Here is a 27,868-nt window from a genome sequence, read left to right as displayed (position 1 = left end):
TTTTCAAATTGCATAGACAACCTTTTTAATCTGATGACATCTGTAACTTACTCAATTCCATTTACTCTGGATAGAATAAGAGCAGCAGTGGAGAAAGTGGAGTTACTGTGGCAACAAGCTCTTGCCAAGGCTCAGCTTTTGCAGAAGAACCTTCAGTGCAGGGAAAAGGCTCAGCAGGTAAAGCCCAAGTACAAAGTCTTTTATTGTACAATAATATGCGTGCTTATTCTCTTACTCACCATCAAAGGAATGACAGATTGCAAGTGGAAATACAGATTCAATGCTTGCTCTTGTAGAGTAGAATTAATTGCATCTGAATTGCTAATTTTAATGAGTTTTACTGAATAGATATGGTCTGCAACATGTTGCAGTGTGTCTAGCTGTTGGCAAACTATTTCTCCGTTTATTTCTATGTACATAAAAGCAAAGTACTGAGGTTACTGGCCCAGTCAGCCTCCTTCAGAGCCGCCACGCCAGCAGAAGGATGTGGATGCTTTGAAGAGGTTTAACAGGATGTTCCCTGGTCTGGAGAGTATTTGCTATGAAGAAAGGTTGGATAAACTCAGTTTGTTCTCACTGTATTGACGGATGTTGAGGGGCGACCTGAAAGAGATTTACAAAATTATGAATGGCATGGACAAGTGGATAATCAGATGCTTTTTCCTAGGGTAGAAAAGTCAAGTACTAGGGCACATAAGTTTAAGGTGCGTGGGGAAAAGTTTAGGGGAGATGTGCGAGGCAAGCTTTTCACACAGAGAGTGGTGAATGTCTGGAACACGTTGCCCAGGGAGGTGGTGGGAGCAAGTATGATAGTGGCATTTAAGGGGCATCTAGACGAATACACGAATAGGATGGAAAAGGAAGGATACAGACTCTGTAAGTGCATATGGTTTTAGTTTAGGCAAGCATCATGATCGGCGCAGGCTTGGAGGGCCTGTTCCTGTGCTGTACTGTTCTTTGTTCTTTATTGACCCTTTGTAAATGTCAGTTTTTCCAAAATTCTGCTGTCAGTATGCTATCTTTTTGCAAGCCCTGCTTGTCCACCACATCTATCATCACCTATCTCCGTTGTGTCTGTGTACCTCACTGCCTCAATCCTTGTATTTATGTTCCTTCAAGGCTTCACTCTTCCCTATCTTGGTAATCTCTTCCAGGGCCACAGAATCCCCTATTGAACTCTCCAGTTTGGTTAGGGTAAGGGTCACAATGGATGCCTGGTCCTGTCTTCACTCAACCCTTAGAACGCACTTTGCAGAGGGGAGCTCTTGCATAGAGCTCAGGCATGGGAAGCTTGGCTGTTGTACTTTGTTTCCTTTACCTATATTCCAGAGCTCTGAGCTGTCAGTTGTAGCAGATTATTGTCACCCCTGTTGAGATCAGTTTATTTATAAACAGAGCAGGATTGAATCATTGATGTTCTGGGCCTCTGAGACTTATCTCTACTCTGAGCAGAGTACATTTTAGCTAAGGCATCAGGGAAATTCTCATTTCCATTTGATACAACATGTAAGTTTCCAAAATTCAACAGCATTCAGGTGTTTCTGTTTTGCAGAGTCATTCAAATAGAGAGTGACTGACTTACTTTAGGAATATTCATCACTAAAACTATCCTTGGCCTCAAGTGGAAAACATACTGATACAATAATGGAGGACAATATGATGTTGCATAACTCCTTGTGATACATTAGGACTGCACCTAGCAAAGCTTGCATTGTATCAACGGTTTTGTAAGTTACTAGCAGATGAGTTTTGTTTTCTTTTGCCCTGTAGATTATTGACTTGATCACTACTGAAGGAATGGGGAAGATTCACTCATACAAATTAGAAATTGCTAATAATTTGAGCCAAGCAGAGATTCTAAAATTGGACTATGATGTTGCCATTTACAATCCTGCAATGGTGAGTTTCTTTTTTCATATTTTGTACTATGAAATATCCAGTATTGTAGCATCATATAAATGTACTGCTATCTTCTATTTATAAAGAATGAACCTGTGTTTAAATGTGCTGTAAATTAATCAATCTAATGTACAGGGCAAAATTGCATCTTTGTGCCAAACATGTTCTGTGGGGCCCACAGGGGTTTCATTCACCAACTGGACAATCAGCGGGGAACCCCTGTTGGTTCCATCGGGAGGCTTGGTAGAATCAAATATCTTTCAGGTAGTTGTGGCCACTTTTGGGTTTCCCCAGAATTGTGATGCCCAGTAATGGAAGTCCTGCCTGCTGCTGGCGGCTCTTCATTGCTGCCAAAGGGAATGGTAGCAGCAAAGCTCCCAACATACATCCAGAATCATCATGAGACCCAAGGCTAAAGGTGAGTGAAGGTGGAATGGGGATTATGGGAGTGAGAGTTGCAGGAGATGGGGAGCAGGAGGTTCAGAGGCGGGGCCCCCCTCCCCCCACCCCTCTGAATGCCGGGTCCCTCAACTGCTCCCAAAATGCCACTGACACCACTTAGTGCCACTTGTCAGACCCCACTTGGAGTACTGTGCGCAGTTCTGGTCACCTCACTATAGGAAGGATGTGGAAGCTATTGAGAGGATGCAGAGGAGATTTACAAGGGTGTTGCCTGGATTGAGAGCATGCCTTATGAAGATAGGTTGAGGGAGCTAGGTCTCTTCTCCCTGGAGAGACGGAGGTTGAGAGGCGACCTGATAGAGGTTTGTAAAATGTTAAGAGGTATAGATAGGGTGGATTCTCGGATGCTATTTCCCAGGGCTGAAATGGTCGCTATGAGAGGACACAGGTTTAAGGTGCTGGGAAGCAAGTACAGAGGAGATGTTAGGGGAAAGTTTTTCACTCAGAGGGTGGTGAGTGAAATCAGCTGCCGTCGGTGGTGGTAGATGCAAACTCGCTGGGGTCTTTTAAAAGACTCCTGGATGAGTATATGGGATTTAATGGCATTGGAAGTTACAGATAGTTCTATGGCTTGGTAGGTATAGATGTGATCGGCTCAACTTGTGGGCCAAAGGGCCTGTTTGTGCTGTAGTGTTCTATGTTCTATGTTCTATGACACACTTAACAGGTTTTGCTGGACAGTCCTCCAAAAGCTCAAGAAAGCTGTGTGGCCCATTTTAATTCCTGAGCCATTACTACAGTGTGATGGGCTCAGGAATAATAGCTGTCAGTTGTCTCATTAATTAGTCTACTTGATGTTCAGCAGCTGGGAATCCTGCTTTAGCCTCTTCCGCTCTCTGACCTAATCAGAGAAGTTTTTGCCAGCGCTAGGAGTCTGACGTGGGGCCTGTCCTGTGATTTAAGTGGGCCCAGCCCTTATGTTTCTCACCATGACTAATTGCATTAAATCCAATCCACAGTTTTCCCAGAGCACTCCTAACTGCTGCCTCACTGCAAATAATTTGTGCAGTGAAGATGATCTTATAAGGAAGATAATTTACCTTAAAAGGCAATGTAATCTTCTGATTCATTATGGATTTGGTGCCTTGACTTTTCTTTTATTCATTTATGAGACATGAGCGTCAATGGCTGGCCAGCATTTATTGCCCATCCCTAGTTATCTGAAAGCAGTTGAGAGTCAACCACATTGCTGTGGATCTGGAGTCACATGTAGGCCAGACCACATAAGGACTGCGGATTTCCTTCCCTAAAGGGCATTAGTGAACCAGATGAATTTTTCCAACAATTGAAAGTGGTTTCATGGTCATCAGTAGATTCTTAATTTTGGATATTTTTTATTGAATTCAAATTTCACCATCTGCCATGGTGGGATTCGAAACTGGGTCCTCAGAACATCAGCTGAGTTTCTGAATTAATAGTGTAGCTATAATACCACTAGGCCATCACCTCTAAAGTTACTATATCCTAACATTTTTAAAGAATTGTTTGTATTGTCCGTGCTATTTTGCAGAAGTTGATCGCCGAATCGAGGAGCGTGTTGCAGGAACTTGATGAAATAACCAAAGAGAAACCTGGAGGAAAAGAGGAGGCTTGTAAAGAGAAATTGAGCAGATTAAAAGATATGTTCCACATAGCTGTCGAACTGCCCCGCCAAACTCTAAAAGCAGTTTATGATTTCTACTACACGTTTGAAAAAGTAGGTGATGTATAACCAATCAGACCAGGATGGCTGAGCATCCAGCTGGAAACAAAGATATATTTACATGCTATAAACTATCTCTTCTATAAAAGTAAACCTTTCTTTGTAACGTTTTAAGGAGTTGGCTTAATTGAAAATATCATCTTGAGCATTGAACAAGGCTTTCTCTTGCAGATAGTGACCAACTTGCTGGTCCTTCTAACATTTTCTGTTGTTGGTTCTCTGGATATATTTATGTGTATATTTCATACCTCCAATATTCAGGCTATTACTCGTGTAACTAATAAGCATTTACCATTTGGTTTAATTTCATTCAGCAATGTCAAAGAGCCAATGAACCTTTGCCAGTTCATCAAAGATGATGGGGGCTATTTTCCCCACCCGTTGAACTGGTCTAGCAGGCCATTTCCCTACTGGGCACCCAGGCCTCCGTGCGTATCAGTGGAGCTGATTTCAATATTTAAAACCCTATTTTCGTTTCATTAGCGGGCCCAGGACTGCAATCTCCGGGCCCACTAGCATCCTCCACACACCACCCTCCATTCCCCTCCCCTCCATCCCCCTGCCGCTGGCAGGAATGGTTCACTCCAACAGGGTTTACCGCTGCTCCCTACTATCAGGGAACAAGTGGCTGACACCACTGCAGTGAATAGAGGCCATTAAGGCTCCCTGGGAGGTCTGCGATGCAGGGGGGCGGGGGGTGGGGTGGGGGGTGGTGGTGTGTGTCCCCTGTGTAGTGCCAACACGGCAGTGCCAACCTGGCCCCCTGGCATTGCCCAAGTAGCACCTTGACACTGCCCACCAGGGCAGAGATGATGGGACCTATTGAGGGGGCCTATAACAGGGGGCAATCATGGGGGCGGGGGTGGTCCTGCTGCCACTCTGCATTGTGATTGGTGGCAGAGGGAGGGTGGAAGTGATTAGGGTTGGTCACCCGGGTGTGGGGTGGGGGGATGGTCAGGACTGACAGGGAGGTCAGGACTGCCAGGTCAGGCGTGTGGCTTGGGGCGATCGGAGGGGTTTGGCCAGGGGTCAGAGACATTGGGACTGACTGTAGGTTGGGGGCTGGCCTGGAGAGGTCAGGATTGGCGAGTGGGGGGGGGCGGGGTCATCGGCAAGCCAGCGATGGGGTGTCGTGGGGCTGGCCAGTGATCTGGAGGCCGGAAGTGCGGGGCTACTGCGCATGCGGCGATCTCTGTTCTGACAGATTGGCGCATACGCAGTGGCTCGGTCAGCACTATGCTACCAACCACTCCAGCAGCAATAGGCCTTGCTCACAAATTTTCAGAGGGAATCCCGGTGGGGAACTCTGCAGTGCTCAGTGCGTCAGAGATTCAATCTGCAATTCCCACTAAAAATAAGCGCGAGTTACTTCCATTTTCATGAGAATTGGGGACTTACAATTTTTTGGGGCGAATTTTGGCAAACTAGTCCGTCATTACTGAACAATGGGACATTGCATCTGCTCTAACTAGTTGGTTGAGAACCAGTTCTTCTTTATACCTAAGGCTATTTCTGATTTATATTTCATTTAACACAGTTACGGCAAACTAATTGTGGCATCTCCAAAGATAAATACAATGGTGCTACACACATACTCAATTATCAAAAGCCCATCCATGTTGCAAGTACCACTTATCTGCTTTCAAATTGATTCTAAAATTAAATACTGTTCTTTTATTTGCCTTTACAAAAACATTGGCATACAACGGCCAAAAGTAAGGAGCTTTTTTAATGCAGATATTTCAAATCAGTCTGAAGAAAAACTCCATAATTTTGGGTAAATTTCGGCATTTGATCTGGTGTTAACCTCGAAATGAACCACATACCTTACTGCGTCGTTAACTGTGACAAAGATGTAGGTCGATTGGCCATGCTAAATTGTCCCTTAGTGTCAAGGAGTTACGGTGATAGGGACCAGATGGGATTGTTGTCAGTGCAGGATCGATGGGCCGAATGGCCTCCTTCTGCACTGTAGGGATTCTGTGAACAGAGCTGGGGGCATTTTGCCTACCGCTGGGCATCTGGTTTCAGATAATAGGCTTCTTTTAACACACAAATGACCTGATTGCCATTTCAGATTGGAACTGATTGGAGTGTACACAGTGTCCTGTGATCACCGTCCCCATCACAATTTCACATCCGCCCTTGTTGGCAATGGTGTGGCTTTGACTCAGCTGCTGCATCAGGATATCGGTTTGACAGCATGTAACCTCTCCAGCCAGACACCAGCGAGACTGGGGCCAAACAATTGCAGTCAACTCCTTTCCGTGGTCACTGGTAGCCCTGATTGATTGCCTAGAAGTCAGGATTGTCCCCTTTGTGTTCCAGATTAGTGTTAAATTTTGATCTGAATACTTGCCCAGATTTTAAAATAGTTTTTTGCACAACGGTTCCATCTAGGTTGCCAGCTGGTATCATTTGCTGCTGCAAGAAATATTATTTAAGGAGGCGGTATGTGCTCGTGATGTCCACATGTCAGGGTTTCCTTGTGAGGCAGTGATCTGCCTTAGACCAAACTGGCAGTACCAGGTAAATCGCTTCCTGAATAAAGCTCCTCTTCCAACCATGGAAGAATTGGTTCGGCTCAGGGATTTGGCGGATTGCATTCCGGATGGTCTTCAGAGGAGACGGGGAAAACTTCTCTCCCATCAGTAAGTATTGGTGTCGTGCTATATTTTCAAATATATCAAGAGATTTATACACATCAGCTGTGTCTCTTTTTATATATCTTTTGGCCTAGATATTTCTTTTTCCCCCACCCAGGTGCTTAATAGTAAGGAAGTTATTGACCTCTCTGGGGCAGGTCTTGCTGATCGATTTAGAACAAGCAATTCAGTGGCAAGGGATGTATTTAGAGAGACTGCAAAATGCAATGCTTCATCGTGCTAATTCATCTGTGGATACCAGGATCAGCAGCAGGGGTGCCGCCGAGGCTCGGAAAACTGCCAGTGAAGCAGGCGTTAACAAAGGACAGTTCGTTGAAAGTAAACCAAAGCCAGAAAATGATTTTGAACAGTGTACAATGTCCACAGAGAAGCTTTCTCAGGGAAGTGAGGAAACCGATCGCAGTAGAGGTGATCACGATTCTGACCATGTTGACGCGAAGCTGCAATTAATGACTCTTCAATCCACCTATCAACCGGTCCTTGTTCAACCGGACCAAAAAGGCGGGACATTGACCAAAAAACCCCCATCTTTAAGTTCTTTTGACTCCGGAATCGATGGAGCTGGGAGCTGCAATTTTGAGTCGGGAAGTTACGATGTAGCCAATAGGGAACAGAAGGTAAAAGGAATCTCGGAATTATCACTTAAATGTAAGACGACTAAACTAAGTGCAGAGGGTAGACTTAGTGAGAATGACTCTGACGAATGGCCGGGACTTGATAAATTTGGATTTGCTGATGTCTCGTCCGTATCAAGTGAAGCACAGCCCCTTTCAAAATGTAATGCTTTAAACTTCGAGATCAAAGTGAAGCGTTCAGCTAGCTTGCCTAAGAATCCTTGGATTAGCCTTCCCGTTGAAGATCTTGAAAAGTCCTATATCGTCACAATTACCCCCAAGAAACCTCTATTGGAGACTGACCTCAAACATGCAATAACTGGCAGCTGTAATATGGTGCATGAAAGTGAAGAAAGAAGTGTGGACCTGTTTACTGCTCCGAGATTGAACAGCCTGGAGGCAACACCAGGTCAGGCGAAAGGTCCAGAGAAGGAGCAAGTTTTAGTTTCTGAGGAAAATGATGTGCAATCTGTTGGAAAAATTAATTGCGTACAGTCCTGCATGGACCATAGTTTGAATTCTGCGGAACAGTTTGATGAAGATCTGGAAGATAGGACTCCAGAGGTGCTGTCTGAGAATTATGAACTTCGTGGTGCTGAAAAACAACTGGAAGGGAATAAGAACGAAAGGTATTACATTGTTGCATTTTTCTCTATCCTATCTTCTGCCAAAACACTCCAACATACAGTCTGAAAATTCAGTTAAGAGAATTAAAATTCATTTAAGAAAATTAAATTCCTCTTGATATCAGCCAAACAATATGATCTTCATTTCCTGATGAAGACACTATTCATTAGTGTCACACGTAGGTTTACATTAACACTGCAATGAAGTTACTGTGAAAATCCCCGTGACATCTCACTCCGGCACCTGTTTGGGTACACTGAGGGAGAATTTAGCATGGCCATCTAACCAACACTTTGGACTGTGGGAGGAGACCCATGCAGACACAGGGAGAACATGCAGCTTCCGCACTGACAGGGACCCAAGACAGGAATCTAACCAAGGTCCCTGGCTCTGAGAGGCAGCAGTGCCAGCCACCTTGGATTAAACAAGAACCAATAATTATAGTTACAGCGCAGTTGTGGCCACGTGGATCTATCTACTCAGTCCCATTCCCCTGTCCTTTCCTCAGAGTAACTCACTTTTCTCCTCTTCAGATGTTTTCCAACCCCCTTTTGAAAGTTATTAGTAAATTTACTTTCATCAATCTTTTGTGCAGTGCATGTCAAATCATCTTTCTCACTCTGGGTCTTTTACAGGTTAGCATTTAATCTGTGTCCTCTGGTCACTGACCTCTCTGCCGTTGTAAACAGCTTCTCCTTATTTACTCTAACAAAATTTTTCATGATTTTGAGCAACCTCTCCTTCACCTTCTCTGCTCTGAGGAGAATAACCCCAGCTTCTACAGTCTTCCTGAATTCTCTCACTCCATTATCATTTATATAAATGCCTCATCAGGCCGTGCTAACCTTCCTGTAGTGTACAGCTCACAATGTTTGGGAGCTGTAATGTGAGTGAGTTTGGCAAAGACACCTCAAATGGTGACATCAAACCTTGTTTTCTTACTTTTTCTTGTTTAATAAAGTTCCTTAAAGTTGACAGTTATCTTTTTTAAAATCGTTAAGAGTATTAATTGATGTGCATTAACCTATTAATAAGGCACATCACAGAAGGATAGCACATTTTGGTCCACCATTTTCTCCATCAAGTGACCCAAGCCGGGAAGGCAATGGCCTAGTGGTATTATCGCTTAGACTATTAATCCAGAAATTCAGCTGATGTTCTGAGGCCCTGGAATTCGAATCCCGCCATGGCAGATGGTGGAATCTAAATTCAATAAAAAAAATCTCAAATTAAGAATCTCCTGATATCCATGAAACCATTGTGGATTGTTGGAAAACCTCATCTGGTTCATTAATGTCCTTTAGGGAAGGAAATTTGCCGTCCTTACCTGATCTGACCTAGATGTGACTCAGATCCACAGCAACTGTGGATCTGAGTCACTCAGATCCACACAACTACCCTCTGAAATGGGCCTAGTAATCCCCTCAGTTGTATCAACATTTCAAGAAGGCAGCTCACCACCACCTTCTAAATTTAAAGTTTATTTATTAGTCACAAATGAGGCTTACATTAATACAACAATGAAGTTCCCATGAAATTCCCCTAGTCGCCACACTCCGGCGCCTGTTCGGGTCAATGCAACCAGCACGTCTTTCAGACTGTGGGAGGAAGCCCATGCAGACATGGGGAGAATGTGCAAACTCCACACAGACAGTGACTCAAGCCTGGTATCAAATCTGGGTCCCTGGCATTATGAGGCAGCAGTGCTAACCACTGTGCCACTGGCAAGGGGCAACTCGGGATGGGCAATAAATGCAGGTCTAACCAGCGACGTCTATTTCCCATGAATGAAGTCCGAAAGAGGAGATGCTGTTTGGAAGGTGAGGCAATTTCTTCATAAGCAGAGTATTAAAATCAGATGCAGTCAGCACGACGTATTCCTTTCACGTCCGAGAAGGTAAAGAACAGACGATCAGATAAGCCCCTCCAGCCTCATGCCTAATGTGGAGAGGGAAGAAAGCAAATCAAAGCTGATTCAGGAAATGCCAGAAGGACTCCAGGCAGCATGTGTAGAGAGAGCAGCAGGCGTTACATTCCGGATAGGGGCATTTTGCCAGAGCCAGCTTCTTCCCATTTTAATACACATGATGCAATAGACAGGACTGTTCACCAAAGCACAACCATTAATTTACTCCACTTGCCATGTGTAGTGAACGTGCTTCATTAACCGAATCAAAGCTGGAAGACGGGGACATGAAGGAACAGGAAAAGCTTCAGGACGATATTGAAAAGCTTCTGTTGGTGACAGCCAAAATCTTAGAGGTAAGAGTGAAATAGTTCTGTTTGATTGAATCATTCCTTTATATTTGCTCATTAATGTGGTGTCTGAGCTGTGCAGTCATGAATGAGGCAACTGAAGATGCCATTGCCACAGGTTGGGGTGGGGAAGGTGTGTGAAGCAGGAAGGTAAGAGAGCTTGGGGTTGATGGTGGTGTGTGTGTGAGGGGTGGGGGGGCAGAGTTAAGCTAAGGTTCCGGAGATGAGGGCAGGGAGGGATTTGTAGCTGATGACAAGGATTTGTAAACAAGGGTGAGGCGAGGATCAAGCTAAATCTGTAAGGATGGGTGTGTGTGACACCAGGATGTGGAATTTCTGAAAGGTATGGCTTTAGATAACGCAGTCTTATAGGAGTGAGGTTAAGGAAATTGGCAGCAACAGTGATATAATAGAAATAGACCCTCTTCAGCATCTTACATGTTTCAATCAAGTCGTCTCTTACTGTTTTAAATTCCAGCGAATACAAACCTAGTCTTTCCAGCCTTTCCTCATTAGACAACCCGTCCATTAGTCCAGTAAATCTTCTCTGAAATACTCCCAATGCACTTACATCTTTCCTTAAATAAAGAGGCTAATCCTGTATCTGGTAATAGGACATTAGATTCAGTTCACCAAGAATGCAACAACAACATCAAATGAAGCTATATAAAAAAACATTCATTTGGTATGTAAGTTTTTTCACATATTAGTGAGGGGGGGAGGGCATGTGTGGGGCGGGAGGCAGCTGGGACTGCTGGAGGGGGGGCGGCGCAGGACTGCCGGGGGGATGGGGTTCGGGGAGATCAGGGGGTCTGGCCAGGGGTCAGGGAGATTGGGGCTGGCTGCAGGGTGGAGGGCAGACATTGAGGCTGGCCCAGAGATGCCCAGGAGGCCAACGACTGAGGATGGCGGGGGGGGGAGGTCACATAGCCAGCAATGTGGGGTCACAGGGCTGGCCAGCGATCAGGAGGCCGGCTGTGCAGGGCTACTGCACATGTGCCAATTTCCAGTGGCCCACTCAGCGCCGGCCTTTCCAGTGGGAATAGGCCCTGCCTCCAGATTTTCACCATGAATCTCCCTGAGGCACTCTGCAGTGCACAGAGTGTGGGAGATTCATTTTGAAAATCCCACTAAAAAAAACTAGTGTGAGTTACTCCTGTTTTTACATGAATTCAGCACTTAGAATTTTTTGGGGAGAATCCCGGCCAACATATTCTACAATGGACTAGCATAGCTGGAATGCACATGGTTCCCCAGCATGACACTTCTTATCTGGTGGAATTAAAGTGGAGTTAAAGGGAAGGGCTTGCAGCCAAAGAAACAAACCTGCCTTTTGGCTTTTGAGAAGCTGTCCGACCTGTGTGTTCCCATCAATGTTTAAACTATCACCTTCCAGCTTTTTGTTTAGTGCCAACAAAAATATGAGTAATGACGCAGGTCTTTCTGGGTTTTTAATGATGCCATCTTTTGGATCCAGGAGGAAGAAGATGTGCTCAGACAAGAAAAAGAGCTGGAGTTTCTTTTACAGCTGGAAGATGGGGAATGCTATAGTGATGCTGGAGAGAACAGCCCAGTGGCTGACATGCACAGAAACCAAGGCACTGGGAGCAATGAGAAGGTAGTCCTCTCAAAAGTAATTTCCTTGAGATTTTTCTGTGATTCTCAGTAGCCAGATGTTGGAGTCACTTGTCACTTAATTCTGATTCTGCTGCAGATAAAGAAAATATTTTAATAATTGAGTTGGACGTGTAAACATTGTTGAATTCAAATGTTAGTTTAAGTTCACGACCATTAATACCCATTTCTCACACTGTTCTTTTTAGATTATGACGAAAATTTACAGCAAACATCTTCTAAGTACTGACAAACATATATAGCTTTCACCGACAATGATTTTCCAATTATTAAAATTAAGGGATAGAAAATTCCTGGGGATTATGTCTGCAATTTCCTGACATGCCACATTTATTCTACTGGAAATATCCTGTTTTTTCCCTGAAAACATTGGGACAGATGTCTGTTGTTTGCATTCCTCCTCCTGTTAGTGCATACAAGGAGCACAGGTCAGGGAATTGGGGTGCAAGTGTCAGTCACCATTCACTGTCCCGTTTGTTTCGGTTTGCCACAAACACGGAAAAAAAAATTGCCCTGTTAGAGATCTTTGTAAAATGTTAGCATTTGATTGAAGTTATGTTCTATGACTAATTCTTTTTCCTCTGTTAGTCATACCCTTTGTAGGAGCTGTGACTGAAGCAAGGGCAATGTCACAGGGTAAATTTGACATGTTCTTTATAGAACCTACAATGCCGCAGGAGGTCATTTAGCCCATCGAGCCTGCACTGCCAACAATCCCACCCAGGTCTTATCCCCACACCCCATATATTAGTCCCCCTGACACCAATGGACAATTTACCATGGCCAATCAGCCTAACCCACACACCCGTGGGAGGAAACCTGAGCACCCGGAGGAAACCCACGCAGACACGGGGAAAACAGACTCCACACACAGTGTCCCGAGGCCAGAATCGAATCCAAACCCCTGGTACTGTGAGGCAGCAGTGCAATCCACTTTGCCACCATGCCGTCCTTGTGCTCAGGCTGAGAAATTAGAATCCTGAGGAAATGAGCTTCAAATGCTCGTAGGTCAGGCAAAGCACAAGCTGAGTGGGTATGTGCTGCCCAGTTAAAATAGTTTAATCCTCAGCCTTAGAAGAAAACTTCACCACTGCACCCGTCTCAGATTACTAGGAATCTTGATCGACTCTTCGGCTGGAATTTTCCAATCCTTCACAGGATCTTCCAGTCCCGCTGATGTGAGCAAAGATTTCAATGGCTCACCAGCCCTGCTGCTGGTTCTGGCTGTATTATATGGCCTTTGGGTGAGACTGTCAGTTTGTGTCAGCACATTACAGCCCATGCCCAATATAAACCTTTTTGAGATGCCACATCCTGGATTGATTCTTGGCTCCCATCCAGCCAAGATTAGGATCAACCCATTCGTCATGCAGATAGGACAATAAGCAAGTTCACTCGCACAATCTCTTGATCTTTAGCATTTTTAAGTAACTCATTTACTAAAGAATCTTTTGTTCCAGGTCATGATGTCCCTGAGTGAGCTTTCAGAAGCCGGAGTGATTGGATTGGAGGACTACGAGTGGCCTGAAATGGAACAGCATGATTGCCATTGCGGCTTCACCCAGTCACGTTTAGATTGTGGTATGGCCAACATGCAACAAGACAGAAGCTTCAAACCTTACACTGGCTTTTTCACAACTGAATGTAAAGCTGCTGTTTCAACCCCAAGGTCGTACTGGGGATTTCACAATGACCCCAGATTACTGCAAGAATTGAAAGAGTTAAATCAAATTGAGGACAGAATTCTGGAAGAGAACTTGAAGCTAAGAGAGTTGTGTTCCTCTGAGGACGAGCAGAATGCTCAAGTGCAAAACCCAGGCGAGTCAAACCGAAACAAAGACAGAATAAAGTTCTTAACTGAGCTGGAGAGAGAAAGGAAAGAGGTTGAGAAAATGGAGCAAAGTCTAGCTCGAGAAGAACAAATGAAATACCAGAATCTAAAGAGACTGCCGCAAGTTTCTTCAAAGGCGGGATGTGGTAATCAAAAGAAAAGAACTATGAAACCATCTGCACATGTTCGAAGCTCTTATTCAAAATCTGGTTCAAGGGCTGAAGTAAAAAGCCAATGTGGATTAACAGATGTGAATTTAAAGTCCAGTAAACCCAGTTACTCTGCAAATGGTTTTGATTCAGACTCCAGTCAGGACCAATTTTGTGTCAAGCATACCTCAGGTAAAACTCCTCCACCTGTGAAGGGAGTTCGTATCTCAAAAAAAAAGGCCGCCAAAATAATACATTCCAAAACAAGTGAGCTGCCAGACCCAGTTCTTGGTGCGGTTATCAATCATGCTGTTCCTATGCAAGAAGAAAGTGACACAGTAGATACAAAGGACGACCAGGCATTTAATACTCATACACACGATGAAATTCTTGTGCAGGTTATTCATTCGAATCAGCAGGGAACCATTGAAAATAGTGAAAGTTTTACAGCTGGCTGTAAAAACCGAAGTGACATAACTATACAAAGTAAAGAAAAGCCAACACCAGTGCAACGGACTAGCATACCTGTGAAAGTGGAAAAGGTTCTGGCTCCTGCACGTTCTCTGCACTCCCCAGGTGAATCTCTTGGAGATGCTGTGGTGATGGAGAATGGGAAGGAAGTCCAGCTGAGAGTCCCAGTGCCCAAGCCCAGAAAAAACATTAACCTGTGCCAAACCGAAAGTTACCCAAATCAGTGTTCAGAAAATTCCGGTGCTTCACCAAGACCTGGTGAACATCAAGAATTTTCAGAGTTTGTGGGAAACTGCCCTGTTTCAAAGGAGTCCAGAATGCCAGAGCCTGTGTCCACTAGTGCGACACCCAAACCGGATCCACAGATAGAGCAGCAAGATCAACCTGAAGAGGTGGAAAAGGACCATGTGGGCATAAATTCTTCCAACTTGATTGACAGCTCAACAAACATGCATATTAGCCCAGTAAATTGTAGGAAAGATGACTCTGTCCCTGAAGCAAGCTCTTTTGTAAACACTGAGAAAATGTGTTTTGGGGAAAAAGACTCCAAATTAATAGTAAAGTCAGATGTATACGGTGAAAGTAAATATGATGCACAACACATTCCCTTACTTAATGAAGCAAAACAGAAAACCAACGCAAGTAACATAAGGAGCTTAGGATCAGGAAAGGATTGCAAACCTGAGATGTTGCAATTTAATGAATGCAGAAGCGATGAGACTCAGGTGGATTCTTTGCACATAATTGATGATACAAGCCACACGCATGGTTGTCCAAGTGAAGATGGTCTCGCAAAGTTATCTGTGGCACATAAACCACCAATCAATGCACATGTTTTTCAAGTATCCGTTATGAAGGTAACCAGAGATGATTTACTTCTTTGAATGGTTTGATATCTATCCATTGTTGATGTTGATGTAATTTTGTGATCTTAAATATATGAGCAAAGTCTCCGAAGAGCTTGCATTTTGGTCTTGATCACCTTTTATTGGAACTTAAAGGCAACATGGGAAGATTAATGATGAATGAGTTGATTTAATTTCAAAAAGTTGGTTGGCCATAATAAATTGCCCCATAGTGTAAGGCAGAATAGCAGAATAAATACATGGGATTAAAGGGATAGGGCCTGGATAGGGTGGGATTGTGGGCCAAATGGCCTCCTTCTGAATGTAGGGATACTATGATTCTATGAGGTACATTGTGCCCCACCTCTTTTACCAGTTATTTCCTTCAGAGTCCTGATTATCCCTGTATCAATTCTTCCTCTCGAATATCTGCATCATCCCAGGGTTACCTTATCTATCTTTTGTGTTTTTTTTCTTTCTGCGCCTGTAGAGATAAAAAGCTCAATGGTGGGATTATCCAGCCCTTCCCTCTGGCAGGATCTTCCAGTCCAGCCAAAGTCCACCCCTGCCACAGGTTCCCCAGTGATGAGGCAGGTGAGCCATACAAAAAGTTGTAGACTGCGGTGGGACTGGAAGATTCCACAGACGGACAATGGTGAGCCGCCACTGCTGCGGGAAAACTCACCACAGGGGCTGGAAAATCGCAGCCCGAGAAATGCAAGGACAGAATTCTCCCAATAAATTCTAAGTGTTGAATTTGCATGAAAACTGGAGTAATTCACACTGTTTTTTTGGTGGGAGTTCAGAGAAGAATCTCCCATACTCTGCGCACTGCAGGGACCATGAAAGTGAATATCATTAAATTTCAGGGGGTGGGGGCCGATTTCTGCTGGAGAGGCTGAACTCAGCACGCTGAGCGGGTCACTGCGCGTGCGCTGATCTGTCAGTGCTGAGTTCGATGCATGCACAGTAGCCCTGCACTGATGGCCTCCCAATTGCTGGCTTCCCCAACAATTCCAGGCCCAGCCTCAAAACTCCCCCTCCTGGCCCACTGCAATCTCCAGTCTCCCCCTACTACTGATTTCACACCCCCCCCCCCCCCACCGACAGTGCCGACTGCCCCTCCCCAAAGTGCTGACACCCACCCCCCCGGCTGACCCACCCCTCCTCAGTCCGCTGGCTTCCCTTCTTCCCCCATCACTCTTTTTGCAGAGTGGCAGTGGGATCCCCCATCCCCACCAATCATCTCCTAGGCTCAGCCCCCATTAGGCTCTGTGCCTTAGGATCCTCTCCCATACGCCCTGCCCTTCCTTGGCATTGCCCCGTGCATAATGGGCAGTGCCAATTGGCTCCCTGGGCGTTGGCACTTCACCCGTTAGGCAGTGCAAATGGGCACGGGCTGGCACTGCTGGGGTGCCAATGCCCAGGGGACACCTCCCGCTGCCCGACACTCTGGGGGCCCTGACTGCCCCCACCCCCCCCCCCCCTTTCACTCCAGTGGGGTGAGGCTGCTAGTTTCCATTAGTGAGGAGTTTCTGTAATCCCCGCTGGAGTGAAACATTCTGGTGAGGGGGAGGAAGGAAGGTGGAGGTGCTGGCAGGCCCGTAGACTTCAGTACTGGGCCTGTTAATTGTATTTAAAATATATTGAAATTGACATTCAAATCATTTCCACGTCTTGCCACCGATTTTCAGCATGGAGCAGGCACCACTTCTGGTAATCAGGCACTAGGAGCATCTATTTCAGCGTGAATCCCACGCGTCGCCTGCTGTGAGATTCTCCCAGCCAGCTGTGCTAAAAAATTAGCAGTGGGATGGGAGAACCACCCCACAGGTGTTTGTTCTTGCTCACTTTTCGCTTCCTCTTAAACTCGTATATGTGTCTCCTCATAGGGGAGAGTAGGAGACTCGAAACGGACAAACTATTTCCGATCTTTGACCATTAGCGCTTGGTCAGAATAAACTAACTAAAATCTGAGGTCACGTACCAACCGACTCAAGAACAGCTTCTTCCCTGCTGCCATCAGACTTTTAACTGGACCTAAGCTGATCTTTCTGTACACCCTAACTATGACTGTAACACTACATTCTGCACTCTCTCGTTTCCTTCTCTGTGAACAGTATGCTTTATCTGTATAGCGTGCAAGAAACAATCCGTTTCACTGTGCGCTAATACATGTGACAATAATAAATAACATGTAATAATAATAAATAATAAATAAATAATAAATCAATTTATTAAAAGTTGGTAAACATCATATCAACATTTTATGAAACGGATAACATTTTCCTCTATGAAAGAAAGAAAGCTTGTTCTGACAAAGGGTCATCCAGACTCAAAACATTGGCTCTATTCTCTCCCCGTAGATGCTGTCAGACCTGCTGAGATTTTTCAGCATTTTCTGGTTTTGTTTGTGAAAGCCTGTTATTGTCAGACTGCTGAATTTGATAACCATTTGACAAGACAATCACTTGTAGAAACTAGAAGCAGGAGTAGGCCATTCAGCCCTTCGAGCCTACTCCACCATTCATTTTGATCATAGCTGATCATCAAATTTAATATCCTGATCCCCGCTTCCCCCCCATATCCCTTGATCCCTTTTGCTCCAAGAGCTATATCTACTTTCTTCTTGAAATCAAACAACGTTTTGGCCTCAACTATATTCTATGGTAGTGAATTCCACACATTCACCACCCTCTGGGTGAAGAAATTTCTCCTCACCTCAGTTCTAAAAGGTTTACCCCTTATCCTGGAATTAAGACCCCTTATTCTGGGCTCCTCCACTTTGGGAACATTCATTCTGAATCTATTCTGTCTAACCCTGTTAGGATTTTAGAAGTTTCAATTAGATTCCCTCTCACTCTCCTAAATTCCAGTGAATATCATAGAACATAGAACACTACAGCACAAACAGGCCCTTCGGCCCACTAGTTGCACCGATCACTTCTATACCTACTAAGCCATAGACCTATCTATAACCCCCAATCCCATTAGATCCCATATACTCATCCAGAAGTCTTTTAAAAGACCTCAGCAAGTTCGCCTCCACCACCACCGACGGCAGCCGATTCCATTCACTCACCACCCTCTGAGTGAAAAACTAACCCCTAACATCTCCTCTTTACTTGCTTCCCTGCACCTTAAATCTGTGTCCTCTTGTAGTGACCATTTTAGCCCTGGGAAATAGCCTCTGAGAATCCACCCTATGTATTCCTCTCAACATCTTATAAACCTCTATCAGGTCGCCTCTCAACCTTTGTCTCTCCAGGGAGAAGAGACCTAGTTCCCTCAACCTATCTTCATAAGGCATGCTTCCCAATCCAGGCAACATCCTTGTAAATCTCCTCTGCACCCTCTCAATAGCTTCCACATCTTTCCTGTAGTGAGGCGACCAGAACTGCACACAGTACTCCAAGTGGGGTCTGACAAGGGTCCTATAAAGTTGCAGCATTACTTCCCGACTCCTAAACTCAATCCCTTGATTAATGAAGGCCAGTACCCATACGCCTTCTTGACCACATCCTCTATCTGCGAGGCCAATTTAAGACTCCTATGGACCTGGACCCCAAGATCCCTCTGCTCTTCAACACAGCTAAGACTCCTACCCTTGATATTGTATTCCTTCATCCCATTGGTCCTGCCAAAATGGACCACTACACATTTATCTGCGTTGAAGTCCATCTGCCACTTCTCCGCCCAGTCTTGCATCCTATCTATGTCCCGCTGCAACTTCTGACATCCCTCCAGACAATCCACAACACCACCAACCTTCGTATCGTCTGCAAACTTGCTAACCCATCCCTCCACTTCCTCATCCAGGTCATTTATGAAAATGACAAACAGCAAGGGTCCTAGAACAGATCCCTGGGGCACTCCACTGGTGACTGGTCATCCTAACTGACTTAGTCACTCCTCATATGACAGATCTGCCATCCCAGGAATCAGTCTGGTAAACTTTGCTGTACTTATTGTCTTATGACATTCCCAACAAAGTAATGAATCTGGCTTGCATATGTTGTAGGGTACTACATTGATCACGCTTAATTCTGAGTGTGTCACACTGGATCATTTAGTATGCAGGATGACAGAGGTGAATCCACTTTTAGATGAAATATAAATCTGCTCTTTAAAATATATAAAGTATTAATGGCAGCTTACAGACATCAAACCCCGCCATCCTGGACCCTTTGTGATTTCATGAAGTCTTTAACTCTCATTCTGCACTGAGGGGGTTCTAAGGTAGTTATGGAGTTGCCCTTCATTCCTGTGCCATATTCTTCCAAGTGACCCTGGCTGCTCTGTGGACAGAGTTCTTGCTCCTACCATGCTACCCTTTCCCACCTGTGTCTAATTTTTGTCCACCTAGTTCATCCCTGATCCACAGTTTGAAGTTGCTGCATGCTGATTCTGCCTTGACAGCACCAAAGAGACCAGTTTATGGAGCAACATTTTATCTCTACTGGAGATTTCTGTTCCTTTTTCTCCCTGCTCCCCCAGAATAAAATTCCTGGATCTCTGTATGTAACTGGTTGTAAATCTTTGTCCTACCCAAGTGCATATGATAGCGATGGGAGTTGCCACTTCAGGATCTCTTTATTTCATTCCTTTTTGTTTTGCATTAATATTGGTTATTTTATCCCACACAATATTCATGTTCTTGATATACTTTACTACATTTTGTATCACAAAATGAATACATTTTTAAATATCTGTCACTGCATCGTAGGCCGATTTAAGGCCAGAATGTCATCAGTAAGAGGGGGAAATGAGTACAGGCTGTTAACACATGTATTTTTTGTCACTGGCAGGTTTGTGATTATAACATACCAATTGTATTAGACACAGGCTCAGGACTGATGAAAGCTGGCTTTGCAAATCAGGACCTACCAACCACCATATTTCCAACAGTAATTGGGCGACCCAAATATGAGGTATGTATTGCTGACTCTCAGCTTACTGGGAAGTACCCAGATTAACCATAAATCTTAAGCAGATTTTATGATAGAAAATCTTTTCTTCAGCGTCAGATTTTTGCAGCATATTTAATATTAACCTTTAGGGAAACTAACTGTTATGGTGAAGGAAGTTACTGTCAACCTGCTCCTTTGTTTTATAAATCATAATTAGTCATAAAACATAATTAGGTTACCAATTAACAATATAGAATGTCATGGTCCCTCTTGTTGGTTCCCTCACTGCCACACACCCAGTCTAGTTGCTATCTCCTTTCAGATCTGGCCAGCTTGGTGTGTGATGTTACTATCAAGCCGTTCCTGGTGATGGACATTAAAGTTCCCCACCCAGAGGAGTTCTGTGTCCTTGCCACACTCAGTTCTTCCTCCAAGTGGTGTTCAACATGGAGGACTCCTGATTCATCAGCTGAGTGCAGACAGAATTGGTAGTCAGCAGGAGGTTTTCTTGACCTGGTACCGTGAGACTTCATGGAGTCCAGAGTTGATGTTGTGGACTCCCAGAGCAACACCCTCCCAACTGTATGCCACTGTGCTGCTGCTATCTCTGCTGGGTCAGTCCTGCGGTGAAATAGGCCAGGAATGGTGATGTCTGGGGCATTATCTGTAAGTTATGATTCCATGAGTATACTGTGTCAGGCTGTTGCTTGATTAGCCTGTGAGACAGCTCTCCAAATTTTGACACTAGAGTCAAAAATTTTGACTCAGATGTGAGTAAGGAAGACTTTGCAGGATGGACAGAGCTGTGTTTGCCGTTGTTGTTTCCGATGCCTAGGTCAATACCAGATGGTCCATCTGGTTTCATTCCATTGAATACAACTGAGTGGCTTGCTAGGCCATTTCAGAGAGCATTTAAGAGTGAACCACATTGTTGTTTTGTATATTTTTTGATCTTTTATTTTCTTATCGTTATCTACCTGTGTGCCCCTCGTGCATTATGCTGAGGAACTCTATTCAGAGAGGGGCATTAATAAAATTGTGTCAATAAAATTTTTGAAATCCATGCTGCCCACAATTTTACAAATGGATGGATAATCCCAGCAGTGTGAACGGGAAAATGATCCCTGAGCATAACAGCCTGTCTCTAATGCCAAAGCAGATCTGTTTTATAATCCTATTCATTTTATCTCCAGAGTATTTGCAGTGGGAGATATCAGCCGGATGTTTACATTGGCCATGATGCTCAGCACATGCGAGGAGTTCTTTCCTTGCACTACCCACTGGAACATGGAATTGTGACCAACTGGGATGAAATAGAAAAGGTATGTTTGATAGAAATGGACATCAATTTGAAAGCTATGTTTACTAGCTATTTCTCCAAAGATTAATGGATTAGGATCCTTCATCGTATTGACCTCCAGGTTTGGTTCTCCAATGTTTGGTTAGCTGATCTTGGCTAGGACAGCAGTTGGACATTATAAGTGATCAGGTTAGTGAGCTGGGTGAGACCAGCTTGGCCTCCCATGTTCTGATTGCTACCTTTGAACCATTTGCCAATTCTTCATTGTTGCTGGGTCAATATTTTGCAATTTCCTACCTACCTACCTCCACCTAGGGAGCATCATCACCACAAAGGCTTCAGGAGTTCAAGGAAAAGGCCCATCAGCATGGACTTAGAGGGCCGAAGGGCCAGTTCCTGTGCTGTATTTCTCTTTGTTCTTTGTTCAGTACCTTCTTGGGGTAACAAGGAATGAACAATAAATGTGGTTTTGCCAATATACGTCACAGATACAAGTTTCAAAACTAGCAACATTGGGACTGAGTCCATGCTGGATTTCAGATCTTGCTGATTTTTGGATTGGGTGGGTTGGGCCTGTAGAATGTTAGATAAACTTTTCAAGTGAGGATTGTCAAGGGCAGCTTTGAAAAAAGGAGATTTTATGATCCCACTGAAGTCAATGGACATTTGAACAGCTTGCCGCATTTTACAGACCCAACGCTGCCTTAATGCGGCAGGAAAATCCTGCCTAATACAGCAGGATAAGCCAGGAGATTGTCTGGAGCTGCTTCAGAGTCAGTGTTACATTGCCGGAGGAATGGCTGAAGCTGTGATTGTTCATGTAAACAGTTTCCCTCTAACCTTCAATGGGCTGGGAGCAGCTGTGTTGAATTTTCCAGTCATACAGTTCAACCAAAGGTGTCGGTGAGGAGGGAAAGTCAGGCGATGGCACCTTAAAAAAAAATGCCTGGTTTTCGGACAGCCATATTTGAGACATTGTACCTATTTACAACATCCACACAGCCCAAAGTGCCACATAGGTATTGAAAGTTTCTGTTATTTAACCTAATGCAGCATCTAGCTTCCACAACAAAGTAAGTTCCCATAAATATCAAGAGACCAACTTGACCAGAAAGGACCGGGTTTTGGTTGAGAGCTAAATGTTGGTCATGTGGCAGGGGTATTCCCTCACTCTTCTCTGAATAATGCCAAGAATCATTTATATGTTGAACCAGGCTTTAACTTAGTACCTCAACCAAAAGACAACATAAGAACATAAGAAATAGGAGCAGGAGTAGGCCATCTAGCCCTTCGAGCCTGCCTCACCATTCAGTAAGATCATGGCTGATCTGTCGTGGCTCAGTTCCACCTTCCCGCCCTCTCCCCATAACCCTTAATCCCCTTGCCTATCAAAAACCTATCAACCCGTGTCTTAAAAATATTGAGCAAGGCAGCCTCCACCACTTCAACGGGCAGAGAATTCCAGAGATTCACCACCCTTTGAGTGAAGAAGTTCCTCCTCCACTCCGTTCTAAACCGCCCCCCTTTTATCCTGAGGCTGTGCCCTCTAGTCCTACTGTCCTTTCTGAGCAGGAAGAGCCTCTCCACCTCTATCCTATCCATCCCATTCAACATCTTATACGTCTCAATGAGATCTCCCCTCATTCTTCTAAACTCTAACGAGTACAAGCCTAGTTTATTCAGCCTCTCCTCATAGCTCAACCCCCTCAACTCCGGAATCAGCCTAGTAAACCTCCTCTGCACTCCCTCCAAGGCCAAAATATCCTTGCGTAAGTATGGCACCCAAAACTGCACACAGTACTCCAGCTGCAGCCTCACCAATGCCCTATACAGCCGCAGCAAGACCTCCCTACTTTTATATTCAATCCCCCTCGCTATGAAGGCCAGCATCCCATTCGCCTTCCTGACCACCTGCTGCACCTGCAGGCTGGGCTTTTGCGACTCATGCACAAGGACCCCGAGGTCCCTCTGCACCATCGCATGCTGCAGTTTTTCGCCACGTAAGTAATAGTCCTTCCTACCATTATTCCTACCAAAGTGGACAACCTCACATTTGCCAACATTAAATTCCATTTGCCATTTCCTGGCCCATTCGCCCAGCCTATCTAGATCCTTCTGCAGACTCTCCACATCCTCCGCACAATTTGCCGTTCCACCAATCTTGGTGTCATCAGCAAATTTCGACACCATACACTCGGTTCCCTCCTCCAGATCATCTATGTAAATGGTAAATAGCTGAGGCCCCAGCACCGACCCCTGGGGCACTCCACTAGTCACCAACCACCAATCCGAATAGCACCCATTGACCCCCACTCTCTGCCTCCTATTTGACAGCCAATCCTCTATCCACGCTAACATCTCTCATCTCTCAGTACTGCAACATCTCTCAGTACTGCAATAAATTATCAGCCAAGTGTAAGCTTCCAGATTCATAGCAGGGATTGATGTCAAGACATTCTGATTTTGGAGCTGGGAGTGTTGACTTGGAGCCCTTTTGACAACTATAGTGTATTCCACTAAATATGGTTTAATGAAAAGGATAAAGGATTAATGCTGAGTATATCTATTTCAGATCTGGCATCATACATTTTATCACCAGCTCCACATTGACCCACAAGAGCACCCAATCCTCCTGACGGAGGCAGCCATGAACCCACATCAGAACCGAGAGCGAATGGTTGAGATCATGTTTGAAGTCTTCAATGTGCCTTTTTCTTATGTGGCAATGCAAGCTGTTTTAGCACTTTATTCTTCGGGGAGAACAACAGGTATGTTGGTTTTTGCAATGCACACATTCAAGAAGAGTGATGTTAGTGCTGGAACACCTAGGGCGAGATTCTCCTGCCTCCCAGCCGCGTGTTTCCCACCAGTGGGAGGTGGTACATAGTTTGCTAGTGGTGGGATTCTCTGGTCCCGCCACTGTTAGTGGAAATTCCTATTGATGTCATCCCACGCTGGTAGAAAACCCACGGGCAGGAGTGCCAACGCGACTGGAGAATCCCACTGGTGTGGACAGCTGAAGAATTCTGACTCTAATGTCCTCATCAGCTAACTGTGGTGCTATGCTATATACTGCAAGTATTGATGGCAGCATAGTGAGGAAGGCAGTTTGCTGTGTTTTTTTTTAATTCATGGGATGTGGGCATCACTGGCATCTATTACCCATCCCTAATTTCTCTTGAACTGACTGGGCCATTTCACAGGGCACGTGAAAGTCAACCTGGACCTGGAGTTATGCTAGACCTTCCCTAACAGACAGAAGTGAACCAGATGTCTTCTACATGGTCATCATTAAACTTTTACTTCCATATTTTTATTGAATTCAATTTAACTTTCACTATCTGCTGTGGCAGGATTTGAACCCAGGTCCCCAGAGCATTACCCTGGGTCTCAGGATTACTAATCCAGTAACTATATCACTACGCCCTCCAGAATGTTGGAAGAGTCAGGAAGGACATGTGAGAACAGAAAAAATATTTTAATGGGAGACTTCTATGAACTGAATAAATTAGAATCATAGAAAGTTTATGGCATAGAAAGAGACCACTTGGTCCATAATGTCTATGCCATCTGAAAAGCGAGCCACCCATCCCAGTCCCATATCCAGCCCTGCAAGTTAGGACACTTAAGGTGCATGTTCCGATACTACAGCGCTTTTCAGGCACCGAGTTCCAGGTCCCTACAATCCCCTAGGTGAAGAAGGTTCTCCTTATCTCCCCTCTAATCTTTCTACCAAGCATTTTCTATTTGTGACCCCTCATCTCTGACCTCTCTGCTAAGGTAAATAGGCCTTTCCCATCCACTCTATCCATGCTCCTCACAGCTTTGTACATCTGAAACTAATCTTCCCTCAGCCTCTTCTGTTGCGAGGAGAACAACCCCAGCCTATCCAGTCTTTGCTCATAGCTGCCATTATGGGAATGGCAATATTCCCATAAACCTCCTCTTCAATGCAATTACATCCTTTCTGTAATGTGTGATCAGAACTGCCCATGGTAAAGGATTTCATATTCATTTTTAACCACTTATCAACTCGTCCTGCTACCTTCAGGGATCTCTGAACTTTCCCATGGTCCCTCACTTCCTCTACATCTCTCAGCATCTTCCTATTTAATGTGGAATCTTTGCCTTGTTTGATCTTCCCAAACACATCACCTCACATTTCTCTGGGTTGAATTCTATTTGCCACTTTTCTGCCTTCCTGGCCAGTCCATTGATATCTTTCTGCAGGCTACAGCTATCCTCATTGCTATCAACCACTCAGCCATTTTTTATGTCATCCGCAAACTTCATGATCACGCCCCTTTGTTTACATCCAAATCATTTATATCACAAATAGCAGGGGACTCAGTATTGAGCCCTGTGGAACCTCCCTGAAAACAGCCTTCCAGTCACAAAAACACCCATCAACAATTATCCTATGTTCCTTGCCACTGAACCAATTTTGTATCCAGTTTGCTACACTCTCCTAGATCCCATAGTCTTTTATTTTGTTCGCCACTCTGCCATGTGGGACCTTATCAAAACTTTGCTAAAATCCATGTGGATCACACCAACTGCATTCATCAATCCTCCCTGTTACTCCCTCAAAAAATTCAAGTCAGACCTTCCCTTAACAAATCCACGCTGACTGTCCATGCCTTAATCAATGCCAGTTTATCCTGTCACCAGGGTAATACATCCATTCCCATAATTTGCCCACTACCAAGATCAGACTGCTGGCCAATAATTATTTGGTCTATCCCTCTCTTCCTTTCTAAGCAACGTTGGCAAACCTTCAATCTTCTGGCACCCCGTCAGTTTCCAGTGAGCGTTGAAAAATGATGGTCAGGCCATCCATTATTTCTTCCTTGGCTTTCCATAACACCTTGCCATACATTTCATCAAGTCCAGGTGATTTGTCTACTTTCAAGGATGTTAATTGGCTTAATACTTCCTCTCTCCCTATGTTTATCACATCCAATGTTTCACATTGCTCCTCCTTAATCTCTGCATTGTTTCCCCCTTTTGTGAAGATAGATGCGAAGTATTCACTACCATACCACATCCTCTGCCGCTACGCGTAGCTTATTTTTTGGTCGTTTATGGGTCCTGCACGTTCCTTAGTTATTGTCTTACTGTTAATATGTTGATAAAACACAGCTTTGGGTTTTTTTGATTTGTTTACCAATTTTATTTCATGTCCCCTCTTTGCTTTCCTAATTTCCTTTTTGGTTTCACTCCTTGTCTTTCTATACTCCTCTTGGTTTTCAATAGTATTGACTTTTTGGTGTTTGACATAATCTTTTCTTTTGTGCCTGATCTTACCCTGTAAGCTCCTTGACATCCAGGGAGCTCCCGGTTGGCTGTCCACCCTTTTTCTTTGTGGGAACATGTTTACTCTGACCCCCTTGAATCTCCCCTTTGAATGTCTCCCATTATTCTAACTCCGATTTACCTTTAAGTAATCCACTTTCAAGCCCACTTCCACTAAATCATTCCTCAGTTTAGTGAAATTGGCCTTTAACATCTGTTTTATATTCGTCCTTTTCCATAATTATGTTAAAACTAACTGATTTATGATCACTAGCACCAAAATTCTCTCCTACATATATGCTCTTCTATCTCCTTCCCACTGATTGGGGATCTACAGGACACTCCCAGCAGAATTACTTTCCATTTTGATGTTCCTAAGCTCAATCCATATGGCCTCAATTAATGATCCTTCCAATCTAATCATCCCTCCCACAGTTGTAATTGTTCTCTAAGCAAAATTGCTACCTTTTTATCCCACACTGTCTCTCTTGTGTCTTTCTGGGCGGCACAGTGGTACAGGGGTTAGCGCTACTTCTTCACAGTGTCAGGGACCCAGGTTTGATTCTGGCCTCAGGTGACTGTCTGTGTGCACGTTCTCCTCGTGTCTACTTTGGTTTCCTCCCACGCTGCAAAGGTGCGCAGGGTAGGTAGATTGGCCATGATAAATTGCCCCTTAGTGTCGGGGATTAATAGGGTAAATACGTGGGTTACAGGGGTACGGCCTGGGTGGGATGTTGTCAGTATTGTTGGTGCAGTCTTTATAAGGTGAATGACCTCCTCCTGCACTACAAGGATTCTATGATTCTTTATATGGATGTCTGAAAACCTCTAACCAGGAATGCTGAGTCACCATTCTCGTCCCTCTGTAAACCATGTTTCTGTAATCACTATGATATCATGGTGTCATGTTTCTATCCGTGCCTTCAGCTCATCTGCTTTATTTGCCACACTCCTTGCATTGAACTGTATACCTTTGGGAACTTTTCTATTTTCTATCTTTTGTTTCCTTTATCTTCCAGACTCACTCATTGATTTTCTATCTTGCATTACCATTTTTGATTTTGCTCCATCTGAGTCTACTGAGAGGTTCCTACCCCACCGCCTGCTAAATTAGTTTAACCCCTCCCCAACAGCACTTGCAAACCTCCCAGCAAAGTTATTGATGTTGCCCCATTGAGATGCAAACCATCTGGCTTCTACAGGTTC

At 44.5% G+C, this 27,868-nt stretch overlaps 1 protein-coding gene across 1 annotated transcript in view; it reads left to right on the top strand.

The window, feature by feature from the left end:
* LOC145345608 (uncharacterized) overlaps window positions 1-27,868 on the top strand; it is a 99,453-nt gene that overhangs the window by 59,208 nt on the left and 12,377 nt on the right. The window contains exons 9-19 of the mRNA XM_080193440.1: window positions 75-177; window positions 1,771-1,899; window positions 3,872-4,057; window positions 6,464-6,714; window positions 6,827-7,972; window positions 10,121-10,232; window positions 11,704-11,844; window positions 13,322-15,169; window positions 19,966-20,088; window positions 21,261-21,389; window positions 23,940-24,135. Coding sequence (XP_080049566.1) covers window positions 75-177; window positions 1,771-1,899; window positions 3,872-4,057; window positions 6,464-6,714; window positions 6,827-7,972; window positions 10,121-10,232; window positions 11,704-11,844; window positions 13,322-15,169; window positions 19,966-20,088; window positions 21,261-21,389; window positions 23,940-24,135 — 4,364 coding nt within the window. The remainder of the gene's footprint in view (window positions 1-74; window positions 178-1,770; window positions 1,900-3,871; window positions 4,058-6,463; window positions 6,715-6,826; window positions 7,973-10,120; window positions 10,233-11,703; window positions 11,845-13,321; window positions 15,170-19,965; window positions 20,089-21,260; window positions 21,390-23,939; window positions 24,136-27,868) is intronic.

The sequence above is a fragment of the Carcharhinus amblyrhynchos genome, chromosome 7 (genome assembly GCF_965287045.1).
Source record: "Carcharhinus amblyrhynchos chromosome 7, sCarAmb.v2.hapA, whole genome shotgun sequence".
Lineage (NCBI taxonomy): Eukaryota > Metazoa > Chordata > Chondrichthyes > Carcharhiniformes > Carcharhinidae > Carcharhinus > Carcharhinus amblyrhynchos.
This window is presented reverse-complemented; position numbering and strand designations above follow the sequence as displayed.